Consider the following 23,142-nt stretch of genomic DNA (forward strand, 5'->3'; position numbering starts at 1 on the left):
GCAACAGGCTGGTGTCCCTCAATCAACACACACACACATACACTTTACTATACTGGCTTAAACACATGCCTCGCTCGAATTCCAAAGTTTCTAATTCCAGAAGTGTCCCCAACCAGGAACACACAATACCCTCATAGGTGCAGGTCAAGTCAGGTCATTGGAGGAATGTGCTGGCTCGTCTGGAAGTCTGAAGCAGCGGGAGATTTATTTAGGTCATACAGGGAACATTTACACACACTTTCCATTCACAATAACACACACTTCATCTCAAATGTGTGCCAAACAGGACACAAGTTAAAATATCTTTAACATCACTTTGGTCCCTTGTTTGTTTCTCACCAAACATTGTTTACAGTTATCTGTGCATGGGCAACCTGAGGACTTAACCCAGTATCTTTGGTTGAACCTAGGACATCTTCACAGCTAAACAATCCCAGGCAGTTACATCTATCATGTCCTAGTAAGCCTGCAAATAGATAATCATGTTGTCATACTATTACCATCCTGACACTGTTAAGAATATATGTGTGTAATCATAAGCCGTCATACTCTTACCATACTCACAATGCTAATAAATATAGTCTGTGTGTGTGTGTGTGTGTGTGTGGTGTGTGTGTGTGTGTGTGTGTGTGAATATACTGTGTATGCATGTGTGTGTGCTGATGTGTGTGTGTGGAAGTAGAGGCTTGCCCATTTCAGGTCTGGTAAAGCCGGTTTTTATCTGAACCGATTGGCTGGAAAGGAGAGAAGGAGCAGATTATGCGCACACTTGAGGGGTGGTAATTGATGTGCGTGTCCAGACACAGTTAGAGTAAAACAGAAGTTCCTGTTTTATTTTAATATAGCAATAACAGTGTAAATGGAGCCGAAATATCATATTTGTGCCACATATTGTCTAAAAAAATCACCATTTTGGGTTTGGTTCAGTCTACATGGCTTGGAGAAGATAATAACTCAGACTGTCATCATGACCACACATTTATGCTGATACCACCACATACAGTTTAAATGGACTGTTTCTCTCTTTAATCGCTTGTAACCAGCAAAATATTGAAATTGTCATTGGTGATGGTATTGTTTAACGGACATGAAACATTTATTTTCTTCACCTTTGAAATTAATTTTAATTATATTGTGTCATGTTTTTAGTTTTTCTTCTTTTTTGTATGACTGGGACCAAATATTTAAAACGGACTATCAGTTGATGACTAAGGTAAGGCTATTTTGATGCATTAAAAAAAATTGTCCCATATCCCTTCCCAGTCTAGTAATTATGGTAGGCTATATCTAGCCTAAATCTCTTTCGAATTTAGTCAGTTTTACAGAAGAATATTTAGCTTCTTGATAGTCACTGATACAAAGAGGTGGACACATTTTATACAAAGAGAACTCAGTACCTTCTTAATAACTGGATTTGTAGCCTATGTCTGATCCCCTGGTAGTCTACCCCATAAGCACAGTATGCTGGACTGAGTCTGTCTACTGAGAGTCTTGCCACCTGTATTAAGTCCCATTGTACCACCAGAGTTCCAATGTGGGGGCGATCGCCATGTGAGTGCAGAATGAATGGGAGTACCGGAGCTAGACGGCTAAATTGGTCTCTTTCACCTGATTGTCGTTGACAAATCTCAGGATTTGATTGTGGTTTGTATAACTTCAACATGGGATATAGGTCAAAAGTTGAATGAACGTAGTACTTATGTCCTTTGATTTCTTACAGGTTGGGTCGTTGTTGCACATAACACGCCAGCATTGTGCTAATGAATGACGCCATTGACACATTTGAAAGGCTTTTAGAGCAATTAAGGGACTTTAAAAAATGTAATACTCAACCAAGTGTATTTCTTTGCCTCCCCTTTCGAATGCAATACTCAAATTACTTTGAAAAAATTATATCCCAAGAAAAGTGGGATTTTGAGGGGTACAGCTCCATAGACCTCCATGCATCTCTGCACTCGTGGATGAGCGCCTCATGTGGAACCACCAGAGAGGGTTCAAGCTGAGCTAGTAATCAAGGATCTTTTGAACACACAGAAGGAACTGCAACCAGTTCAGAAACCGGAAGTATTCCGAGTGGCAGTTCTCCCCTTATTAGACATTCTGCTGGAGCAATAAACAAGGGGGCAGGCGATTCCCCGAAGTAGAAGAATCGGGATAGGCTGGAGGGATCCACCCCTGCTAACCCCATAGAAGTCCATTCATTCTAGGATTTTTGAAATACCATAACTTCATATAACATATATCCCAGCCGATATTGTAGCTTCTGTGTAATCTACATAAACACTACAAAGGCAAAACAGACTCCATTACCCTCGTCCGTAACGCTGGTTTTTATCCGTGAAGAAGAATAGTTATCTTGTTCGGGTTGAGGGAAGTTAGCTTTGACGCACTTCTCTTCAGTAGGGAGATAACCGTATTGTTTGGATAAGAAGCTCAGTCCACCTTACTGTCTATGACGTAACTCATAAGCAAAACCCATAGATATATCTATGAGCAAAACCCAGCATACACCTAATCGTATGTTAAGGTAAAGCATTACACAGAGGCAACCTAATAATAATAAAAAGTAAACCTCCATTTTTTTTTAAAAACTGCACTAATCATTTCAGAGGTTTTCATGGATTGACCGTAGGTCGAAAAGTGGAAAGAAGATTAGCTTCAAGGCTATAACTTTTGTTTTGTTTTAGCATGACTGTTTTGAAGATGATCATGTATGGTAGCTTCAACATTAACACGATTTGGTGAGAATGATAATACATAAATAAATGTTTAACTTTTGATGACTGAAGGCTAAGGAAGTGTGAGAAGAATTTCTGTGTATCTATCATATGAGTTACAAGATTCAGTTCGATGGCTAACGCCAACGGGTTAAGTGTGAGTCTGCGCAAAATTGGGGACCAACTGAAAAAATCGTTCTATTTGACTCAGTGCCCTCCCATTGAAAACCATAGACATAATATACATAGATCAAGATCGACCGCTACTCCTTACTAGCTTGACTAGATTTGAGGTTTTATCTTGGACCGGTCATCCACTCCACTCAGTGTAATCTGTTTGGCCGGGTGAGATGAGCTGTCACGCACTTTTAATTAATCATATCTCACTGAATAACCAACAGATTCTCACGCTTTTTTGCTGCAAAGGTCATACATGTAGCTATGGATACAGGACACATGATTTAGCGTGATTTTAATATTCATAGTGGGTTTAACAGTAATAGAATATTCTGATATATGATATAAAGTGACCTGACGTCCGATATCAAAACTGGGAACATAATCCAGGTTTAACAGCATAGACAAAACTAGTTTGATACAAGTTTAATGAGTTAAATATAGTTCACAGTTGACAGAAAAGTTCCATCAACAGCATTATTCACAGTCCACAGAAAGGTTCCATAAACATTTAAGTGAGATCAGTGCCATTCAGACATCTGAGGGGTATTCCAAGTAGGCCTATGTGGTTTAGTGGACAAACTCGTAAATTGACTCAGAATAAGTTGTAAACCTCCCAGTAGAAAAGCTGTATGATACAGGAAACATGGTTGTGTATATTTTAATATTCATAGTGGGCTTAACAGTAATAGAATATTCTGATATGATATATTATAAAGTGATGACATCCAATATAAAAAAAAAAAACTGGGAACATAACTAGTCCACGCTTGACAGCATAGACAAAAAAACTGGTTTGATACAAGTTTTAATGAGTTAAAATTACAGAAAAAATCCATTAACATTTTCAGTTCAGTGCCATCAAAAATAAAGTGATGAACAGACATTGTGTGGCATAAAGGAAATGGAGTAACTGGGTTCAATATCAACAGCATTTGTTAGACAAGTTCCATAAATATTGTAAAGTGCAAGTTTGTAAGTTTGTTTCTGATCCCAAAAAATCAGACATTGGTTTGGCATAGTAAGTGTAACAGTTCATCAATTCAAGACAAAAGGTGACTTGTCACTTGAACAGTGTCAATGGGTTCATCAACAGCATCTGTTATTTACAGTTCACAGAAAGGTTCCAGCCCCAATGAAGAGATTAAATAAAAGGAATTAAGAAACATTTTAGAAACTGCTAAAATCAACCCGCTCATTGCAATCAGTAAAGAATCAGGGAGTGTCTTCACAGGCTCAGTGAGACAGAGTTACCGCCATGCAGTTGGTTCTATGATTTCGACAACTGGTACATGTCATTTTGTATGTTCCCATCTTGCTAAAATTAGTGGGTACACTTTGGCTGAGAACAAAAGTGCTTCAGACAGCAGGTGGGCAAATAAGATGGCATAGTAAACTGGGTACTCCATAAAAGAGGACTGAGTCAACCAGGACGATGGGAAAATGGGACACAGAGTATAATGCAGGTGATGAAGGTGGAGCTCATAAATCAAACATTCAGTCACAGTGTAGCAGATGCCCTGCAGTACTGCAATGAAGAGCTGCACCTTCCTCAGTTCCAGGGGTGTGAGGAGACCGCTCAGTTCATTCACAGTCTTCTTGAACAAGGCAGTTGTTCTGAGAGATACAAAATAATAAATAAAATGAATGAAAAGGAATTTGAGAGGCATCTTATTCTTGTCAGGGTAAATGACATGTGAATAATACAGTGTTGGGCAAGCTACTTCGGAAATTTTAGTGAGCTAAACTATCAGTTACTCTGCCATGAATAAAACACTACACAAAACAACCACACAGTCAAATGTATTAGTAGCCTAACACAAAACACAGCAGTAGGCTAGGGTTCACTACATAGGAAGCTACTTTAAATTGTGCTAATTTCACATGACAAGAAAAGTGTAGCTTGTCTGGCTAAGCTACTTGATAAATAAAGAAGTTGAGCTATTGAAAAGTTACTTTATTCAGGAAATAGTGAGGCTACCACCAACACACTTATGCTACAAGTAGCAGCTAGCTTATTGCCCAATAGGCTAGTCTGTGCCACTTGTGTAAAAATTCACCGGCCAAATCTAGTATGATTTATTTCTACAATAGCCTTCTTGTGTCAGTTAGTTGTAATCTAAGTCAGTGTTATGGAATATGACTTATCAAGTCTCAGTTCATAGCCGGTGAACACCGAGTAAACATAGCCCATCTAGATGGCTACGATTTTCATACAGTAATATCAAAGATTGCTCCTTCTCAGCTCTCTGGTAATATTCTATTCACAAAATACAACCAATAGTAACGGTTATGTTAAATCTTTACTTGTGAAAAGTAAATCCCTCGAGTATGGTCCGCCGATTTGAGAAGGAACATGCTGCACAGTGCTGTCATCTTGTGTCTTCTGCTGCAATGCAACGAGGAGTATGACCGGTCCAAGATGGCGGCCGCATTTCTCGTTTCCAGCAGCCAATGCGGCGTCTATGTATATTATGTCTATGTTGAAAACGACGGAGTCTGTTGGTCCATTTCTTTTACTGTCTATGGTCTATGGCAATAAATAGCCTACAGGAGTCACAGTAAATTTGTTCCGGCCTGGGGGGAAATTCCGGATGATGCATCAATACCAGTTCCGTTATTCTAGCGAAATTAGCGATTGTTCAGCGAAAATAAGACTTCCGGTTGAGCAGAATTTGCTAAATAAAAGTCGCGTAATACACAACGTGTTCTAGACCTGTTTTTTTTAGCGGATTCGGTCTTTGTATGTACGCAAACCCGTGTATAATTGCTCAAGTTCGATTGACTTGTCAGATGAAATGGAGAATTTTGAACCTGTCGCTATTCTGAGTGTCTGCACGTAATTCTTCATAACGTACTGATTCACTAGGTGCAACACCCAAACGGGTCCGTGCAGACACTAATTACATACAGAATATCGGTCCATTTGATTTGCTTTATATCCATTTAATAGTGTAACGGTCAGTGTTTTGTAAAGGTCAGCTGTGTGCGGTGTGAAAAAATTACAGCGCAGACAATTTGAGGTCAGTAGGGTGAGTAAAAATACAATGTAGGCTATGCAATGTTCTAACTTTTCAGCATGGCAAAGGAATTGTTTTTGTAGGGTTCGAATGGTGGCATTGTTTACCACCTCCTGGGATGTGCTCCGCCATCCCTAAGCATTAACTGGGCAGAGAGAAGAAACCATAAGGAAAAAAAGGCATACTGTAAGACCAGACAGTCAGGATAGGAAGATAACAGGTACTGTAGGAACAGTTGGAGGAAGGGCCAGTCATACATGGTTACAAGTGGTTTGTAATTGTCAGGCTATGTGTGGTGTGAAAAAGATTGCTGAATTCCTGTAGTGCAGCAGCTCTTTTGCGTTTCGATGTCAGACACACATGGACATTATTGGACCATTCTTTGCCATCGAGATCTGGGTATAAAGGCAGACGATGTAAATAGAGATCATAATGTGATAAACGTCATGATAACAACGGTATCATTTTACCTATGATCTTAAATCAATAATATGTCACAGGGAAACAAATCCCAGAGCGTTAATGTGAACATAGAAGACATCCATGTCTGCCTGTTAAATGAAACCAGCATAAGCATAGGCTTAAATATTCTAGACTTGTAAGGAAATATGCAAAGTACCTGGCGATGTACAAGACTTGCGAAATGCAATAATAGCTGACTTTTGAATATTTCAAAGTAATAGACAAATAGGCCTAATTTGTAATCTAATGTAATGTATTATACTGTACTGAATGGATGGTTGCCATGGGCAGAAGCCAGTCGTTAGTACATATTTAGATTGTTTATTGCGCTTCTCAACCAGAAGAGGGACCCCGACAGCGAACACGTGTCATAGGTGTGCAAATAACCTATGTTCTAAAGAGCACATGACCATGGGAAATTCAACGAAGCAGTGGTATACTATACTATACTATTACCTACCTTAATATGAATACTCTTTTTCTATCTGAATACTCTTCAATACTCTGGTTCAGTGTGAATTAGGCCTATGTGATGCAGACACTTGCCACAAGTTGTACAGAGTGTCATGAGTGGTAGCCTAGCACTCTCAGGTCACATATTTGTATTATTATTATTGCCTGAAAGTGTATAACTGCCTATTCCCTGCGTTAGCAGGTTAGACATGAAGCTTCTCTGGTCCTCCCAGCTGGTGAGACAAGGAATGGACTATGTAGTTTATTTAGACATAATTTCTGAAGTACATTGTATTTGTGTAGTGCCAGTTGTATGCACTGTAAGGTCCTTCAGCTCTCGGAATAATGTACTAGGCTATGTTGGTAGAAACCTGACTTTAAAGCTACCAAAGGGTACCACACACACATTTGCATGTTATGTCCATGTAGCTTCTTATCATATAATGTCAGCTTAAATGATGATGCCTGTACGCCGCCCGGGGCGATTCAGTCGACATAAATTGTACATTTTCAGAAAGCTGATGATGTGGGGATGTCGTTTCACCCCCATGTTGAGGGGGCACAAGACTTAGTTTTCTTAGCTCAACAACTTGAATGTCACTATACCATACCATTGCTTACGACGCGGTTGGCACATGATGATGCCCGTGACTCAAAGAGCTGTAGACAGTGTTGTAAGGCTGCGTGTACACAACCGCTTGGAGCTCCAGTGGAATTTTAATTTCACGACGGTGAATTCCCTCGGTCTAACCGCTCATGTGCCGTTGGAAACGGTGTAAATAGGCAACCCATCAGGCCAGCACTATAACTCCGAGCGTGGTAAACAAAATCGGATATTTCAGGCAGTAAATGCTCCCGTTAACAAACAAACCAGATTTTGTTCAAATCTACACACCTATGCCCATACAGAAAAATAATATATTCACATATATGCAGCTTGAACATATTCCAGTATAAGCACATCTATGTTAAATAAATATATTTACATCTATGTGAAATACAAATATTTCCCTGTATGTATCAATATATTTCAAAATATAAGTAAATATTCAATATTGGCCACTTTCTTATATTTTATGCATATAATTAAATATATTTAAATATATGGCAGTAAGAAGCATGATCACATGACCCTTGATGAAGATTCTGATCACATGATCTATATATTTCAGACATATATTTCTCTAATATAGTTCATATTCTACTATGGTTTGATATTTTCCGTGATTGATCATTAAATATTTCACTATTGTGTTTACTTAAAATTAACCATAGTATCAGTATAAAGAGGAAGAAACACACAACACTTCTGTTATCTTTTATTCTATTTTATTGAAAATCTTTGTTTTTGTTATGGAACCTCAGTTCTGTCACTGGCATTTATTGCCTGGCCCAGCAATCTGGAGTGAGTGTCTGGCCTGGGAACTGCTTCAGGGTGGCCTCTGAATAAGACAGAACATAGACAAAATAAAACATGCAAAATATTAGTGACACAAATACAGAGCTAAAGTGCAGAAACACTGTTGTGTTATCACGATAATTGGAGATAATTACAAAGTGAGTTGGAGAGAAAGACATACAAATAAAATAAACTCACCAATTATCGTCTTAGTCCTCTCAGGGTCCAGGCATTTCCTCTAAGTGCCTCCTAAAAAATAGCACAATCAATTAGGACCTCAAATAGTTACAGTTTACTAACACAGAAAAGATCTATGATGGTGAGGCGAAAATGGGAAGCAGTCCACACAGACAGCCTAACACTTTTAAATGAGACAACACAACTAATATATCATATACACAGAAGAGAGAAGCACACAGATACACACTGAAAGGAAAAGTTAGTTTCATCCTCAAATTTTTACTAAACTTGTACAACCAAGAAGCTGCTATTTCATTAAAGTTAAACATGTGTAACAGGTCACATTTCTATTGTTTTATAATTACACAAAGATGGTTTTGCCTTGACACACTGCCTTGTATCGCCAGTACAGTGAGAGTCCTAGTGGCCTCCTCCGTAGTCTCCCGCCCCCTCTAATGTATCAATTTTTCATATTCATATCAAAGATTGTTAAGGCGGAGCAAGATACTTCGTCGTAGTTCATGTCTATGGGCGCGAAATGGGGATTGAATCCTGTCTGCATAAAGAGCCGTGTCGATGACGTATTGACTAGCAGTAAGTTGCAACCGCCAACAGCAGCGGCAGAAATAACCGGCGCACACCTGATATAAGGTTGATTTTCTCCAGACTGGATTGCTCAAAAATGCTAAAAATGTTCCTGAAATGTTCAGAAGGGTTTGAGGATCATGAAAATGTGCCCGAAATTCACATTCCTAACTCTATAGAACCAAGACCTTAGCATATGTGGTGAAATTCTGAGCTATGCCCATAGACTTCAATGGAGCAGTCGCTGCCTCTGCTCCTGCATAAAGGGGGATTTTAACCCCCAAATGCGATCCGGGTTCCCGGAAGTGGCTCCTGATGAAGTATCTTGCTCCGCCTTAACAATCTTTGTTCATATTTCGCTGTGCCCTTCACCTCTTCCCTGTCTCTGTCACTTTGGGGAAGAGGTATGTTATCTGTCTATCCCTCCTTTCATTTTATATTAAATATCTTCACCCTATACTGTCTTTCACTACTATCGTAACTATCACTTTACCTATATTTACTTTCTGTACACTTTGTTTTATCTATTATGGAGCTTTCTTGTTTATTTCTTTATATTTTGTACTTTTCGTGTCACATGGTGTAAAATGAACCTGTGACTAGCCTGTGGCTGTAGCCTGTACCCTGTATAATGCTACTGTATGTTGTTAGCGATCGCTAGTACTTAGCATGCTATTTATAATTCACCACAGGAGTTGGGGAAGGAGAACCTACTGCCTGCTTCACTGTATTGTCCCCTATTGTTTTGCAGGTGTGTCATTGTTTTCTGTTTGTTTATCACTTTGTCATGGTGTTATTATGCTTGTAACCTTGTACAGTTAATTAGCATGCTAGCTCCGCTAGCGTGAGAAGTTGCTAACTAAGTTAGCCATACTAGCTAGCCTACTTCCATTAGGTCTCTATCAGGAGCTAGGCTAGGTAGCATAGTTTAATGGTTAAACCTGTTTAACTAGTTGTGTTAACCTTTTAAATGTAATGATTGATGTTACTTTTTATTTTATATCTTGTATTTTTTGTATTTAGTATGTTTTGTGTGGGTTACTTGTGCTTTTTGGCCCTGTCTCTGTCACTTTGGGGAAGAGGAGTTGGGGGAAGGAGAACCTACTGCCTGCTTCACTGTATTGTCCCTATTGTTTTGCAGAGAATAAAAGCCGCAAGGAATACATCGTCATCCCGTGTCACGTCAGTCACTCAAAAACAGCAAATCACAACGCAGAGTGTATTCCACCGGTCACACATGTACATTTTAATGTAAAAGTTCACATCTGTATGAAAACACTCTACAAACCTTGTTGAATAAAAGCCTTCAGACTCACAACCTCCTCTTGGAGAGCCATTATCGCCACCTCTTCTTAGGTGGTTGTCAGTTCTTGGTTATCTCCCACAGCTCATACTCATAGAGAGCTCTACCAGCCTTCTCTGAAACCTGCAAGTGAACAGAATATACAGCATGAATGAGAGTGGCGTTGGTAAAGGGTATACCGCGTAATATGTAATGTCCTGGGATATTCCCACTCATGAAGTGTCTCTATCTGAGACTGTAGGAAGCTGTACCCAACCATCATAGAAAGACATGGTTGGAAAGGTATATTTTCAGTTCACTTTGTATCCCCAGTAGCTTGAAGCTAATTTCTTGTCAAAAAAAAAGATCAAAACTACTCAAACAAATGTATACATTCTCAGAAACAAAAGGTTATGTTCTGCATTCGAAAATAGACCTTTAACAAAAAAGTTATATTCATAAGTAAACATTAATTTTTTTGATTACCTTTGGTCTATGTGATGATGAAGCATCAACATTTGTCAGTGAAGCATACCTATGGGTTGGGCTTGGGTCGCCTTGGTCTCAGGTCTTCTGGTCCATCCTCCGGTGTCCTTGATGTAGCTTTCGAAAGTGTTGCCTCTCTAAAATGCAAAAAAAAGGGGTGTCAGTGCTCAAATGCACTACATGACCATACATGGTCCTTTTCAATACAATTCAACTTTTACATTTCCATAATTTAGCATGGGTGTGAATGGTTTTGCAAGAATGTCAAAGCATGACAAAGTAGTTTGATAGTGCACAAAAACAAAACACATTACTTGCAATACCATTTCCATGAAATTAAGCACAGTACTTGTGTCAATTTCTATACGTCCACTCTAATACTCTCCAGCACATAACGTTACCACATTACATCCTATCTAAAAAAAAAAAGCTAATGTTAGCTTTAAGTGTTGTCCATGATGCAACAATAGCAGCTAGCTAGCTAAACCACAGTGCATAGAATGTCTACACCTTAGGCTAGTAATGTTAACCGTTACATTTTCTGTCTTACATGACAAATCATAAGTTAGCTTCTATCTATGCCTATCAATCTACATGCCAGAGGCAAATATACTACCAAATATGGCTGGGAGACAGGTTAAATTGGTATTTCACTCTGTCATTACAAGTCGTTTTCATTAATTGTCCAAACGTTTCTCAGTGAATTTATTTTTTAAACCCCTTTCAGGTGTAAAAAAAATAAAGCTAGCGCTGGCTAATTTATTCTAACGTTAATGTTACAGAAAGTAGCAAAGGTTAGCTTCCAGCTTCCACCAATAATACCAGAGAGGGTTGAAGCCTGATTGCAACATGCTATGGTAGAAATTCTCTGGGCTTTTTGTTGCGGAAAAAACAGAAACCTGAAAGGATGCGGAACTCAGACGCAAAAGTGGTCAAACACATCTCATTAAACACATCTTCATCTGGTCTGTTCTTATTCTTACCTGTCAACAGTATTGACCATCCACATGTCATCTGTGGACAGATCTTGGCTTTCAGCCTGCCCTCTAAGGACATACAATGGCAGGCTCATTTTTACAATGTTATCACCTGTAGGTATAAACACCACTTTCTGCGAACACTCTTTTAAGTGCATGCTTTTCAATCTATAGACTGCTTCCTGTGCACACACATCTCGATTGTGCAAATACACACTGCCTAATTTTTTCAAAGCACCTTTAGCATCAAGATTTTGTTCTTTAGATGCTTCTTTTTGTGCATTACTTAGAAGTAGTCCCATTTCTCTTTCTGCCTTGGAAATGTATGAAATAATGTAGACAATGCAAGCATATGCATCAACAACATATTGAATATCCATATTTGCATTCCAACATTTCAGAAGAGGCTTGCTGTACTGATTGACCCATACATCAGCTGGCTGTCTTTTCAACACAATCTGTGTTTTCTTTCCTAGTGTTTTCATAGGCCATCTCATAACTTTCTTGGATAATGCCTAAAGTATCAAACAAGTCTTGTACAGATTCATAAACTTTATCCACATCTGCAATAGCTGTCTTCATCTTACTCAAAATGTCCTCAGCTACATCCTTTCGCATCTTACTCTTCTTGGGTTTGGGACACTCACATACCTGTGATATTAAAGAGTGTTGCTTCTGATTAGCTTGTCTGTGATGTGTGCACGCACGCTGGAGCATAGCAACGGCGAATGGATTCGGAATGCAAAGCCTGCTTGAATTGGCCCCTTTTTTGGGCTAAATTAAAGGAACTTGTTTGTACTGCCAGCCAGCTGTGACTGCTGAAATGTAGTCTGGAGTGTCAACCTCCTACTATTGCTCTTCTGTCTCTTGCTCTATCCCTCCTTCCCTTCCTCCCTCTCTCTCTCCTTCCTTTTTAAAAACCCTATATCTTTTCTGTTCCAGTGCGTCAGTCTGTCTGTCTTTGTCCATGTGGCGTCTGCTGGACACGCCACTTGTTGCCAGCTGGGGAGAGTTCAACCCTTTGACCCTTTCTTGGGGGGGGGGGGGGGGGACTCTGAGCAGTGTAGGGGCCAGTCCTGTGACTGACTCCCCACCCCACAAACCCCTTCTCTCTTGGAGTCCCTCCCAGATGGATGATTAAGGGCCAGTTGGCTGTCTGCGATCTCTGTCTGTCCTCTCTCCCTCTCTCGCTCTGTCTCTCTCTCCTCTGTTCTGTCCTGTCTCTGTGTCAAAAATATGCCTTGTGCTTGTTTGTTTTTTAGATGAGATTATGAATGTGGTTATGAATCATCAGATAGTTGCATGACTCAATAAGCTCAACAAAGCCAATGATAGGATGTTACTATGACTCATGCCATGAGGGCAGATTGATCTACCCCAAGATTTCACACTTTTTTCAGCACTAGCATTACTTAACCCTTAGATTAACCCCGATTGACGCAAAGTGCGTCAAAAAACACACCCTTTCTTCTCTGTTACATTGCTCCGCAACTGTTCATCGCAACGAGATAAAACCTTTATTGCATGACAGAGAAGAAGTGGGGCTTTCCAAAGAGACTACGCACTTGTCTGTACGATCAAGTATGAACATTTAAAGAAATCATGAAATTAAATCAAATTGCACAGAGCTATCATTTGATACCAAATACATCCTTCTGGGTTATAAAACAGACGAAGTGACAGCAAAATAATAACTTCATATAGCTGGACTTACCCCACGTTTTTGTCTGTTTTTGTGGCAAAGCATGTTTATAATCCAACGCTATCGTGTGTTTCTCTATGGCAAAACATGTTCATAATCCGGTTATGAGATCCTAGCAAATTCCTGTATGGCATCCAATTCAAGGCTCACATTGCATCCCAATTTGTTCAACAAAGAAACACCTTTTTTGCCTTTACTTTGTTCATGGCAATGCAGTAAAAAGTTGAGAATCATCATGTGTGCATACACCATATTCACACATGCTAACAGGCAAACTTGGGTCAAGTCAGGTCAGATCAGTTCGTGTCACAGATATGGAGCGCAGAATGGTCATTTTTCATCGCTAAATAAAAAAATGGCATTTATTTCCGTAAATCACACACCACATATTTCTGTAAATTGCTCAGCCCCAGAGTATCCCTCCAACATGGCAATTATATTGCCTGTTTCAGGACAGTATCTCACCACAGCAAGCTCATAGCTCTACATGCATTTCATGTGTGTGTAGGACAGACAGGTCAAAATAAAATAATTTTTATAATATGATTTTTATATTTTAATTCTTTAAAAATCAAAATAAAATCAATGTTAGTACTAATACATGAAATGATGGATATGGCAGATATGGATAGCCTAGACTCTGCTGAAAAAAACAATATATAATATGTGTGTGTGGCACTTACAATGACCAGAATAAATCCTTATGAATAAAGGTAGTGAAAATGCCCTAAAAGCAGCTTAGGGTTCTAAGGGTTAAGCCATTAGAGATTGGACAACAGAGAAAGAGAAGCAATGTTTGCTTTGATAAATCGGTATTTGTAACATTACTTTTGTCGCTGTTAATAAATTACATCTCTTGGTTCAAATATTTTGTCCATATGTAAATGTAATGCTATTGCTTCTGAGAGAAAGTGGAATAGAACATTATGTCCAATATTCCAATATGTGGTTTAATGTTCTGCATTTCTCATTAGTGGGTTACTTTGATACTAAAAGTATGATTCTATGGGTTGCATGGCAGTCATATGTAAGAAGGTCTGCCCCACACATGTACTGTATGTTTATATCTCTGTGCTTAAATTCTCAAATGAGTAAGTTTTGGCTGGAATTATTGGAAAGAGCATAGGACAAGCTTTATTTTGCAGTGTAACATATTTAAAAAAAATCTTCTCCAGCTCATAAGCTTTACAAGGCCGAGGTTAGGGGGGACAGGGGGCACAGGGGAACTAATGAACAGGCAGTTCAGTTTTTTTGTTTATAATTTTACTTAATGTTTGTTGTTTTGTTATTAAAGTGTTTTTGAAAGAATTATTAGCTAAGTGTTTGACCTATTTCTAATAATTCCATCCATTGTCATTTTTAAAATGCAGAGTACATGAAACACAGGAGACAGATGTATGCATTAGCACAACCACACTTTACTATCATAGACACACTTTAATAGCAGACATATTTAAAAAGTACAGTGACAATATGTAATGTTATTTTGCAGGGAACATGTACATAGGCAGATGATGCGGGTGAAAGCAAATAAAAAAGGGACAATATAAACAGCCCTTCCAGTAGAAAACAATATAAGACTTTGCATACAGTATAGTATAATATAGTATAGTATATATACTCTTTTGATTTTGTGAATTAGTGAAACACACACAGCACACAGTGTACACACAGTGAGGTGAAGCACACACTAATCCCGGCGCAGTGAGCTGCCTGCATCAACAGCGGTGCTCAGGGAGCAGTGAGGGGTTAGGCGCCTTGCTCAAGGCCACATCAGCCGTGCCTACTGGTCGGGGTTCAAACCGGCAACCCTCCGGTTACAGATCCGAAGTGCTAACCAGTAGGCCATGGCTGCCTTAAGCAGCAGGTCTTGTGGAATAGAAAAAATAAAAGACACATGTTGTTAGAGTAAGCAATACAAATTAATGAGAATGTCTGGATAATTAATGTCTGGTAGAAATAAGACAAGTGTTAAGTATGTGCTTTAGGCTCTTGGAGAGGAGAGTCCTGATATCAGGAATAATACACAGAACAATGGCATGTTAATATTGTCAAAGAATATCATGACCTGGCTAGATGCTGGTTACATGTTGCTCAGCCATGAGAGACAGATGATTGGAGATTCAGATCAGGGAGGTTGTAGGCAGCAGGACATGTGTGACAGAGGGAAAAACATTTTAAACAAATCCAAATAGAGAGAGGGCCTGACTCCTGATATCATAATGTCAAACAATATCAATACTTGCCTTGTTTATTTAGATGTGATGATGGATGCCTTCAGGGTTGTGATGTCTTGCAGGCTTCTTGTCGGAGAGGCAGAGAGAAGATATACCCAGTTTATTGTCTTTGGATGTGAAGATGGTCAGGGCTGGCCAAGACAATTCAATTACACTTCACCGATCTGGGACGTGAAACAGAATGTCTGGCTGATGTCCTGCAGGCTTCTTGTCAGAGGAGCAGAGAAGATATACCCAGTTTATTGTCTTTGGATGTGAAGATGGTCAGGGCTGGCCAAGACAATTCAGTTACACTTCACCGATCTGGGACGAATAACTGAATGTCTGAAGGCCAAGGCCCGGAAGACTAGTGATGGATCCACTCTAGCTGTCCACCCTCTCCACCAAAAGATTTTTTATTGACTCCGTAATCAAACAGGATTTCCTCATCCACCTTCAAAGCCCTGGTGGCAATGAAAAGGATCACATCATTTTCCTCTCCTTTTACCACCATACGGAGGTGTTTGGGCTTGATGTTGGCCTTCTTTTTAGAATGGTTTATGAGCCTGCCGACAGTCTGCATTTTAGGGTGGCATTCACATGTGCCTGAGTGTGCGTCAATGCACATGGATTCCCCCATTGAGTTTCTGAAAAAGAAGGCATATCCTGTCTCCTCTTCACTGGTGCTCTTGTGGATTCTCTGTCCCTCTTTGAATGTGACGACCTTCCCATGGTAGTGACACACCACCTCGCCAGCCTCAAATGTGCGGGTTGTGACGATCCCTCTGCCCTTGTGTTCAAAGTTCTTGACATGAAGGCCTCTCCACTGCTGGGTCCGAACAAGTTCCTGGATCTGCTTGCTCTCCATAATTCGGTCCTCAGATCTAGATGGTGCCCAGTTTCTGAGGACTTCCTCACTGATGCCAGCAGTCTTCACCTTCCATCCCTGCTGGGCTATTCAAGCATCCACCCGGTGTTTTGTTGTCCGACGCCGACTGAAACATGCTGTCAAAATGAATAACAAAAGTTGTGTTAATCATGGATGCAATCATACAACAATATTGCATAAAATGAAACAAATCTGCAATCATTTTTACTGGTAAATAATTTCATTATGGTCAGAAAATGCTCACCGCGGGCATGTTCTACACGCTTTTCAAACTGTTTCTTGCCCCAGTAAACGTAGAGTCTCCGCTGACATGGCAATTAACTGAGATACATTCCTACATGCATTTCTCTAATTACTAATAGGTAAGACACACAGCACACCAACCTTTTGAAAGTTTCTGGATCTTTGATGATTCTCTTAAAGTCTCTAGTGCAGAAACGTATTCCAGTCTTCAGGACTTCCATACTGTTCAACATGGCCGTCTCAATGACTTCCGAAATGGCTTCTTCAGGTCGCCCTTTCATGCAGGTTCTGCGCAGGTGGACAGACAGGCTGTCGTAGGTTTTGCAAAATGGGCAGAGCAGAGCATGTCTGTGCTTCATCTTCGGCATCTCTGAAGCCATTTCTCAGGATTGAGTGAAGCAAAATCTTCAGGTAAAAACCTTAGAGAATAAGGAAAAATCAAAAATGCAAAAGAAAAACAAAAAGAAGAATCAGTGAAAATGCAGAATTGCTTCAGGTGAAACCCAAAGCAAAATGAATAAGAGAAAAATGCTTCAGGTGAAAGCCTATGGAATATTTGCTTCTCAGTTTAGCATTTATAAATGCTTTTTTGGCAGGGAAGGAAGAAAGCAATAGATGAAAAATCAGTAGCAATGAAAATCTTCAATAGCAGTGTTCTCTCTCAAAGTTTGATAGAGTAATAGGAATTACATAAGTGACATGCTTCTTTTTATGCTTCTTTTCACAGGTTAGCCACACCCATGTATGGTTCACAGGTAATAACAAAACAACAAACATTAAGTAAAATTATAAACAAAAAAACTGAACTGCCTGTTCATTAGTTCCCCTGTGCTGACCTCGGCCTTGTAAAGGTTATGAGCTGGAGATTTTTTTTTTTTTAATATGTTACACTACAAAATAAAGCTTGTCCTATGCTCTTTCCAATAATTCCAGCCAAAACTTACTCATTTGAGAATTTAAGCACAGAGATACATACATATTTACAGACAGGGACAGACCTATTTAAATATGACTGACATAGGTCTGGGACAGACCTATTTACATACTGAGAGAGGTGATAATGGACTGATGAACTGAGTTTCACTGTACTTATCGCTTTTATGATTCCTATCCTGTCGACACACCCACACACCCTAGGTAAAGTGGGAGGGGCTGTAATGTACAATGTATGTAAAGTGTCGGCAAAATTAGCTCACTGACCATTCTTGGAGACAGAATTCATCTGAGAAGTCTACATCAGTGGTCTACTTACCATCAGAAGCCTGCTATCAACCCAATAATGACTTTGCAGTGTTTCACTGTTCTGCATGGCTGCGTCAGTAGCTATCTGCTCCGGATTGCCACTAATCAGAGTCTGATTCAGTGTAGTCCACGTGAGATGGGATGACCAACGCCATCTCCCGTCAGCCTGGGAGGATACTTAAACCCTAACTATTTCCTTGTCTAGTTAGAGCAGCTGATGGATCTTTAGGTGAAGTCATGCTGTCTCTCCCTTGATGCGCATCATTGTAAATAAACTCTGTTCCTGATTTTTCATACTATTGGTCTGACTGAGTCTCTATTAAATCTATGGTATCAACATTACCATCACTTCCTATAGTATTTTATTCAGAAGCTACTTGGGGCAAGTCAGTTAATACTTGTGCGTAGTCACATGATCTTCAATTTGTACGCAAAATTACAAATCCTCCAGACAGCCTTTCACCTTAACTGAAGTGGTTTTAATGTTTTTTACTGAAATAACATCTGTTCTGTGAGTCCCTACGTACATAAAAATACCTTTACTGTCTTAAGGAATGTGTCAGTTAAAGCACAATTGTGAAAATATGTAGATAGGGAAATAAATACAGTTGTGATGTATCAGCGTATGTACAGCGTAATTATAATACAATTACATGATGGTAGTGAGAATCAAAAAGAAAAAAAAACATGCACAAGTCCATATATATTTGTGCACTGTCATGTTAGTGGGCTGTGGTCAGAAACACAAACATCAGTCTGAATTCAGCGGCAGCCACATTCCTTGGCCACCATGTTTGTCTTGGCAGAGAAGGTGGTGCCATCTTTGTCCAGCTCCACGACCAGCAGGTCTCCATACTCTGTGGGCACGCAGCAGGGGGCGCGGCCAGTCCAGCCCCCCTTTTGCACCATGCTGTTAATCAGGATGGCATGGTTGTTGCCCTTGGGCAAAGGGAAGCTACACTCGCCCTCACAGTTGTTGATGGTGGCCACGGAAGGCTCCAGAATTAAGGCCTCGAGGGAGATGGTCAAGCTCTGCAGGCGACAGGGGTTGTGATTTCCTTGACTCTCCTCGCCCCCTCCGCGGGTTGACCTCTGCGATCGCTCGGCCTCCCAGGTCCCCAGGACAGTCTGCAAGGCCTTGAGCAACAGCAGGGCACAGTACTGGACCTCACCGGAATCCCCATCACCTGCAGACACATGCTAATGTCAGGACAATTCTGGCATTGCATTAATCCTAATTCATTAAGAGTTGTGAGTTTATGTGTGAGCATGTGTTTAGGTAGATTAAGTAGACAAGTAGATTAAGTTCTGGTATGTTTGGATTAAACAGAGAAAAGCCTAGTCCTGAACATAATGAGAAACTTCTCTCACCACCTGATTGATCCATCCCTTCAGCTGGCAAGGCACTAAGATCACTTAGCCTCTTTAGTCTGTCAGTCAAATGCCCACCTCCCACCTCCTCGTGCCGAAACTGGGCCAGCGCGTCGTCCAGCCCCTGCCGAAGCATAGACAGCAGCGGTGGCTGGAGAGAGAGCGCCACTCGGTGGCTGAGCAGCCCAGAGCCCCGTTGGGGGAAGGAGAAAAGGGTCGGCGTTGAGGAGTTCAGTAACCCCAGCAGGAGGCTCTCGCTGGACGACTCACCCAGGGTCAGGGGTGGCATAGAGCTCAGCGAGGCCAGCGGGAGAGCCACGGCATGTCCGTCAGGTGAAGACAACGCCTTCTTCTGGGGGAGAACATCACTAAGGAACCTCTGGAGCTCACACAAGAACTGGTACGTTCTGGAAGGTGGCAGCACTGGAGATGGGGTACTGTTTAAACAAGGAGGAAACAAAATTCAAACATCCATTACTCCAGTCACACTTCAGCGTCAATCAAGTTTCATTTTGCAAGTTTCACTTAACACATAAGGCCGTACCTGTGATCAGTGGAGGTAATGCCCCCAGGTTTATCCTCATGTCGTGACTTGTTTGGAAAAAAGACCAGCAGAGGTCTCTTCAGGGCAACTTCTTCTTTACCACGTCTCATTAACAAGTTTTGAACTTCAGACAAAGACAGATTTGGCCCTACAATCATTTCAATCACATATAGAGAATTAATATCCATTTTCACATATGTCAAACTCCAAACAAGAAAAGACAGGTACACACCCCTGTTTGGTTGCTTCAACTCAACAGTGATTCGTATGGTCTGCAGTCTAGGACTTCCTGTTTCAGGCACTCTCCTGGTCAGCACGATGAACTGAGTTTCTACTGAAAGGCATGCTGTCTGGGAGAAGGACCATGACACTTGGTCAGACACGGCATATGGGGTAGTATACAGATTCTGCAGTAGCTGACATTCTCTATTCACTGAGACATTTCCCTTGATGAAGTTTTTTTGCTTTTTTGGGGTGGAGTGGCTGTCTGGCTGACATTTAGTTTGCGAATGGAGGATATCTGGCATTTGCATCTCTAATACTGGTAGGGGAGCTAACAACACAGGAAGCAGCAGAGGCAGACATACTGTATTTCTGAGGGGTTTTATGCAACCGGGAGATCCAGAAATCAACAAGTTAATGCTATTTTCACAAGCAGATGGTGACTAGTTGTCCAGGCACTAAAACCACTAGTTGTGGTTTTAGTGCCTGGAAGTTTAGTGTCATTGACATTTCGTAATTCATTTTGATTTCTGGTTCAGTGGAAATTTCTCCCTGCCTCAGAAGCTGCATTCAGTTTCTTGGTGTTTAAAGCCCCCAACGTTGTCTTCAAGGCAGCGCTGTCTGGAAGGCGCTAGGGTTAGGCATGGGTTAAGGTTATGGTCAGGGTTATGGTTAGGATTAGGTGTCTTTAAGTCGACGGTTGCAGCACTGCCCTGAGGACGACGTTGGGGGCTTAAAACACCATCGAGCCTAAATTCGGTCTTGCTTGGGTAAAACTCGGTTGTAAATGTCAGAATGCAATAGACTGAATGTGATTTAAAAACACAGCACACATACATAGTTGCTACACCATGAACAAGAAAACAAACAAACAAAAAAGTTCTCAGAGGTTAACCTGTTTATTGGGAAAGAGCACATCGCTGCTGAAAGTAACTTCAAGGATCTCTGTTCTTTTGGAGGCAACAAAGAACAACAGCATCGTGGGAGCCACTGTACTGAGGTGTGTCCTCACTTCAAAGGCCGGAGGAACTATAAAGGTCAAAGAAACACTTCCTGCTTCCTCTCCAGGAACCCAGAGTTCTGACATAACACAAACCCAAAGTAAGCAATATCAATACTCTTACAGCATTGCAGCTATTCATACCACACAGCTGTTTTGAAAATGCCCTTTCAAAACAAAATGAACAAAGACCATGTTTAAGGTTTAGAGTTCAACTCTAAAAGTACTCTCCTTAAAAAGGTACACATTGACTTTTTTGTGAGGTAGCTTTGACAGGACTTGACAAGTCTTGACAATGAATTTCTTTTGAACATCCACAACATCCACAACTAAATGTGAAATAAGTACCACGATAACACATGTACCTTTATCCAGATTGGATGTCCAAGGGCCCACACTGTCACCATCTCTGTCTGCAATCAGTGTGGCCAGAGCCGAGAGCCCTGCCTCAGCTGACCCATCACTCCCAGTGCAAATCCCAAACCGAGTCAGGGTGTCTCTACCCAACTCACTCTCCCTGCTCCAGCCATCTTGCAAGGCAGACAGGGCTTCTTTCAGTCCGTTACCTAAACCTCCAGCCATGGCAAAACATGGTGCTTCCTTAGACTCCCCACTGTGCAGGGAAAGGAAGGGCTTTATGTTGATCACTGGAGGCTGCGTGAGCAATTCCTCTCCCTTCTGTGCATCATCCTTGCCGAGGTTGGATTTCAGGACATCCACCTCCTGATTTCCTTGAAGGCAAAATAATGACCATAATGCATTTCTCGCTAATTGAGTAACGAATTTGACAATATGGAGTTGTCGTAAATCTAGACCATTACATAAAAAATGTGCAAACAATACAAAAAAATGTAACCACAAAAATACTCTAATAAACATACAGAAATACGATCTAATAACAGTCTCATCTACAAATCACAATATGGCTGATCGACACATACCATATACATAGAAAATGCAGCCAAAAAAATGCAGACGACACACCTCTAGTTCCTCCCTGACCATGGGCATCATCAGCTTCTCTTCTCAGCATCCCAGCTCCCAAAAGCCCCACATGCTCGCGGAGAGCAGCAGATATAGACTGCTCTGGCCCGGGGTGATCCGTCCTGGGCTTCTGAACCACATCCTGTCTGGAAGGCTTTAAGTTGCGGTCCTCGCTGTCTTCCAGGGGTGTGGTGCTAATAGGGGCAATACCCAGGGGCAAAAGTAGGAGCAGGGGCAGCCACATGTCAAAGGCGTTTTGACTCGCTTGCATCAGTTCTTGTTGTCAGGATGCGCCCCGAGAGAAAGACTGGCTTTATATCAGCCGCAGGCTTCTCCGGGTTCCCCCGGGTGTGTGTGTGTGTGTGTGTGTGTCCCCCCAACACTATGGTAATGGCATGTAATAAATCGCTGGAACATGGCAGTGTGCCTCCAGGTTGCTCCCATTGGTTGGCTGGCCATGGCTGATAACTTGCGCCTCGTTTAGGGGGTGGAATGGGTGGGTGCGGTGGTAATTACCCTCATTACGATAATTAATCTGGGAGTGTTTTCTGAGAGAAGGGGTGGTGGTGATGATGGTCCCAGCTTCACAAGACAATATGTGACCAATGAATGATTGATGTATTTATTTAATCTGTAGCCTTTTTCACCACCCCCTCGCCCAAGCCCCCACTCCCATTCACCACAACCATCAACCACATAAACACGGTCTTCATTTACGTAAGTGCTCGGGTTGGAAGACAAGGCTGGGCTCGCTGTCTCTTGGGAGGGCTAATAATTCTGGCCAGGCCTACAGCAAAAGTGATTAACTGGTGCCAAGGAAATTATTTGTTTCCTTTGCAATTAATTCCTTCATTTACAAGTTAATACTTTGTTTTCCTACGTGTCACAGTAAAAGAACAGCGCCTGTCTGTTGCTGGAGCTTTCGGCAGGGCATGTTTGCTCGGACACCATGACCCTTCACCCGCACACACACACACACTGTAAACACAAC

General features: G+C 41.0%; 1 protein-coding gene and 1 long non-coding RNA gene across 3 annotated transcripts; both read right to left on the reverse strand.

Moving 5' to 3' along the window:
* Nucleotides 1-8,184: 8,184 nt before the first annotated feature.
* LOC125298903 lies at nt 8,185-10,391 on the reverse strand. Of its 2 annotated transcripts, none has more exons than XR_007194285.1 (3): nt 10,282-10,391; nt 8,427-8,477; nt 8,185-8,271 (listed from the first exon to the last, which is right to left on the reverse strand). It is a non-coding gene; the product is annotated as an uncharacterized LOC125298903 (long non-coding RNA). The 2 variants fall into 2 exon arrangements; XR_007194284.1 differs by having other exon boundaries at nt 10,310-10,345.
* An 8,222-nt stretch (nt 10,392-18,613) lies between these two features.
* LOC125298839 (muellerian-inhibiting factor-like) lies at nt 18,614-22,422 on the reverse strand. Its single transcript, XM_048249707.1, has 5 exons — nt 22,152-22,422; nt 21,533-21,898; nt 19,946-20,093; nt 19,402-19,838; nt 18,614-19,217 (listed from the first exon to the last, which is right to left on the reverse strand). Exons 1-5 carry the CDS (start codon nt 22,420-22,422, stop codon nt 18,793-18,795), a joined length of 1,647 nt encoding a protein of 548 aa, XP_048105664.1. The 3' UTR covers nt 18,614-18,792.
* Between the last annotated feature and the right edge of the window lie 720 nt (nt 22,423-23,142).

The sequence above is a fragment of the Alosa alosa genome, chromosome 8 (assembly GCF_017589495.1).
Source record: "Alosa alosa isolate M-15738 ecotype Scorff River chromosome 8, AALO_Geno_1.1, whole genome shotgun sequence".
In the NCBI taxonomy this organism is placed as follows: domain Eukaryota; kingdom Metazoa; phylum Chordata; class Actinopteri; order Clupeiformes; family Clupeidae; genus Alosa; species Alosa alosa.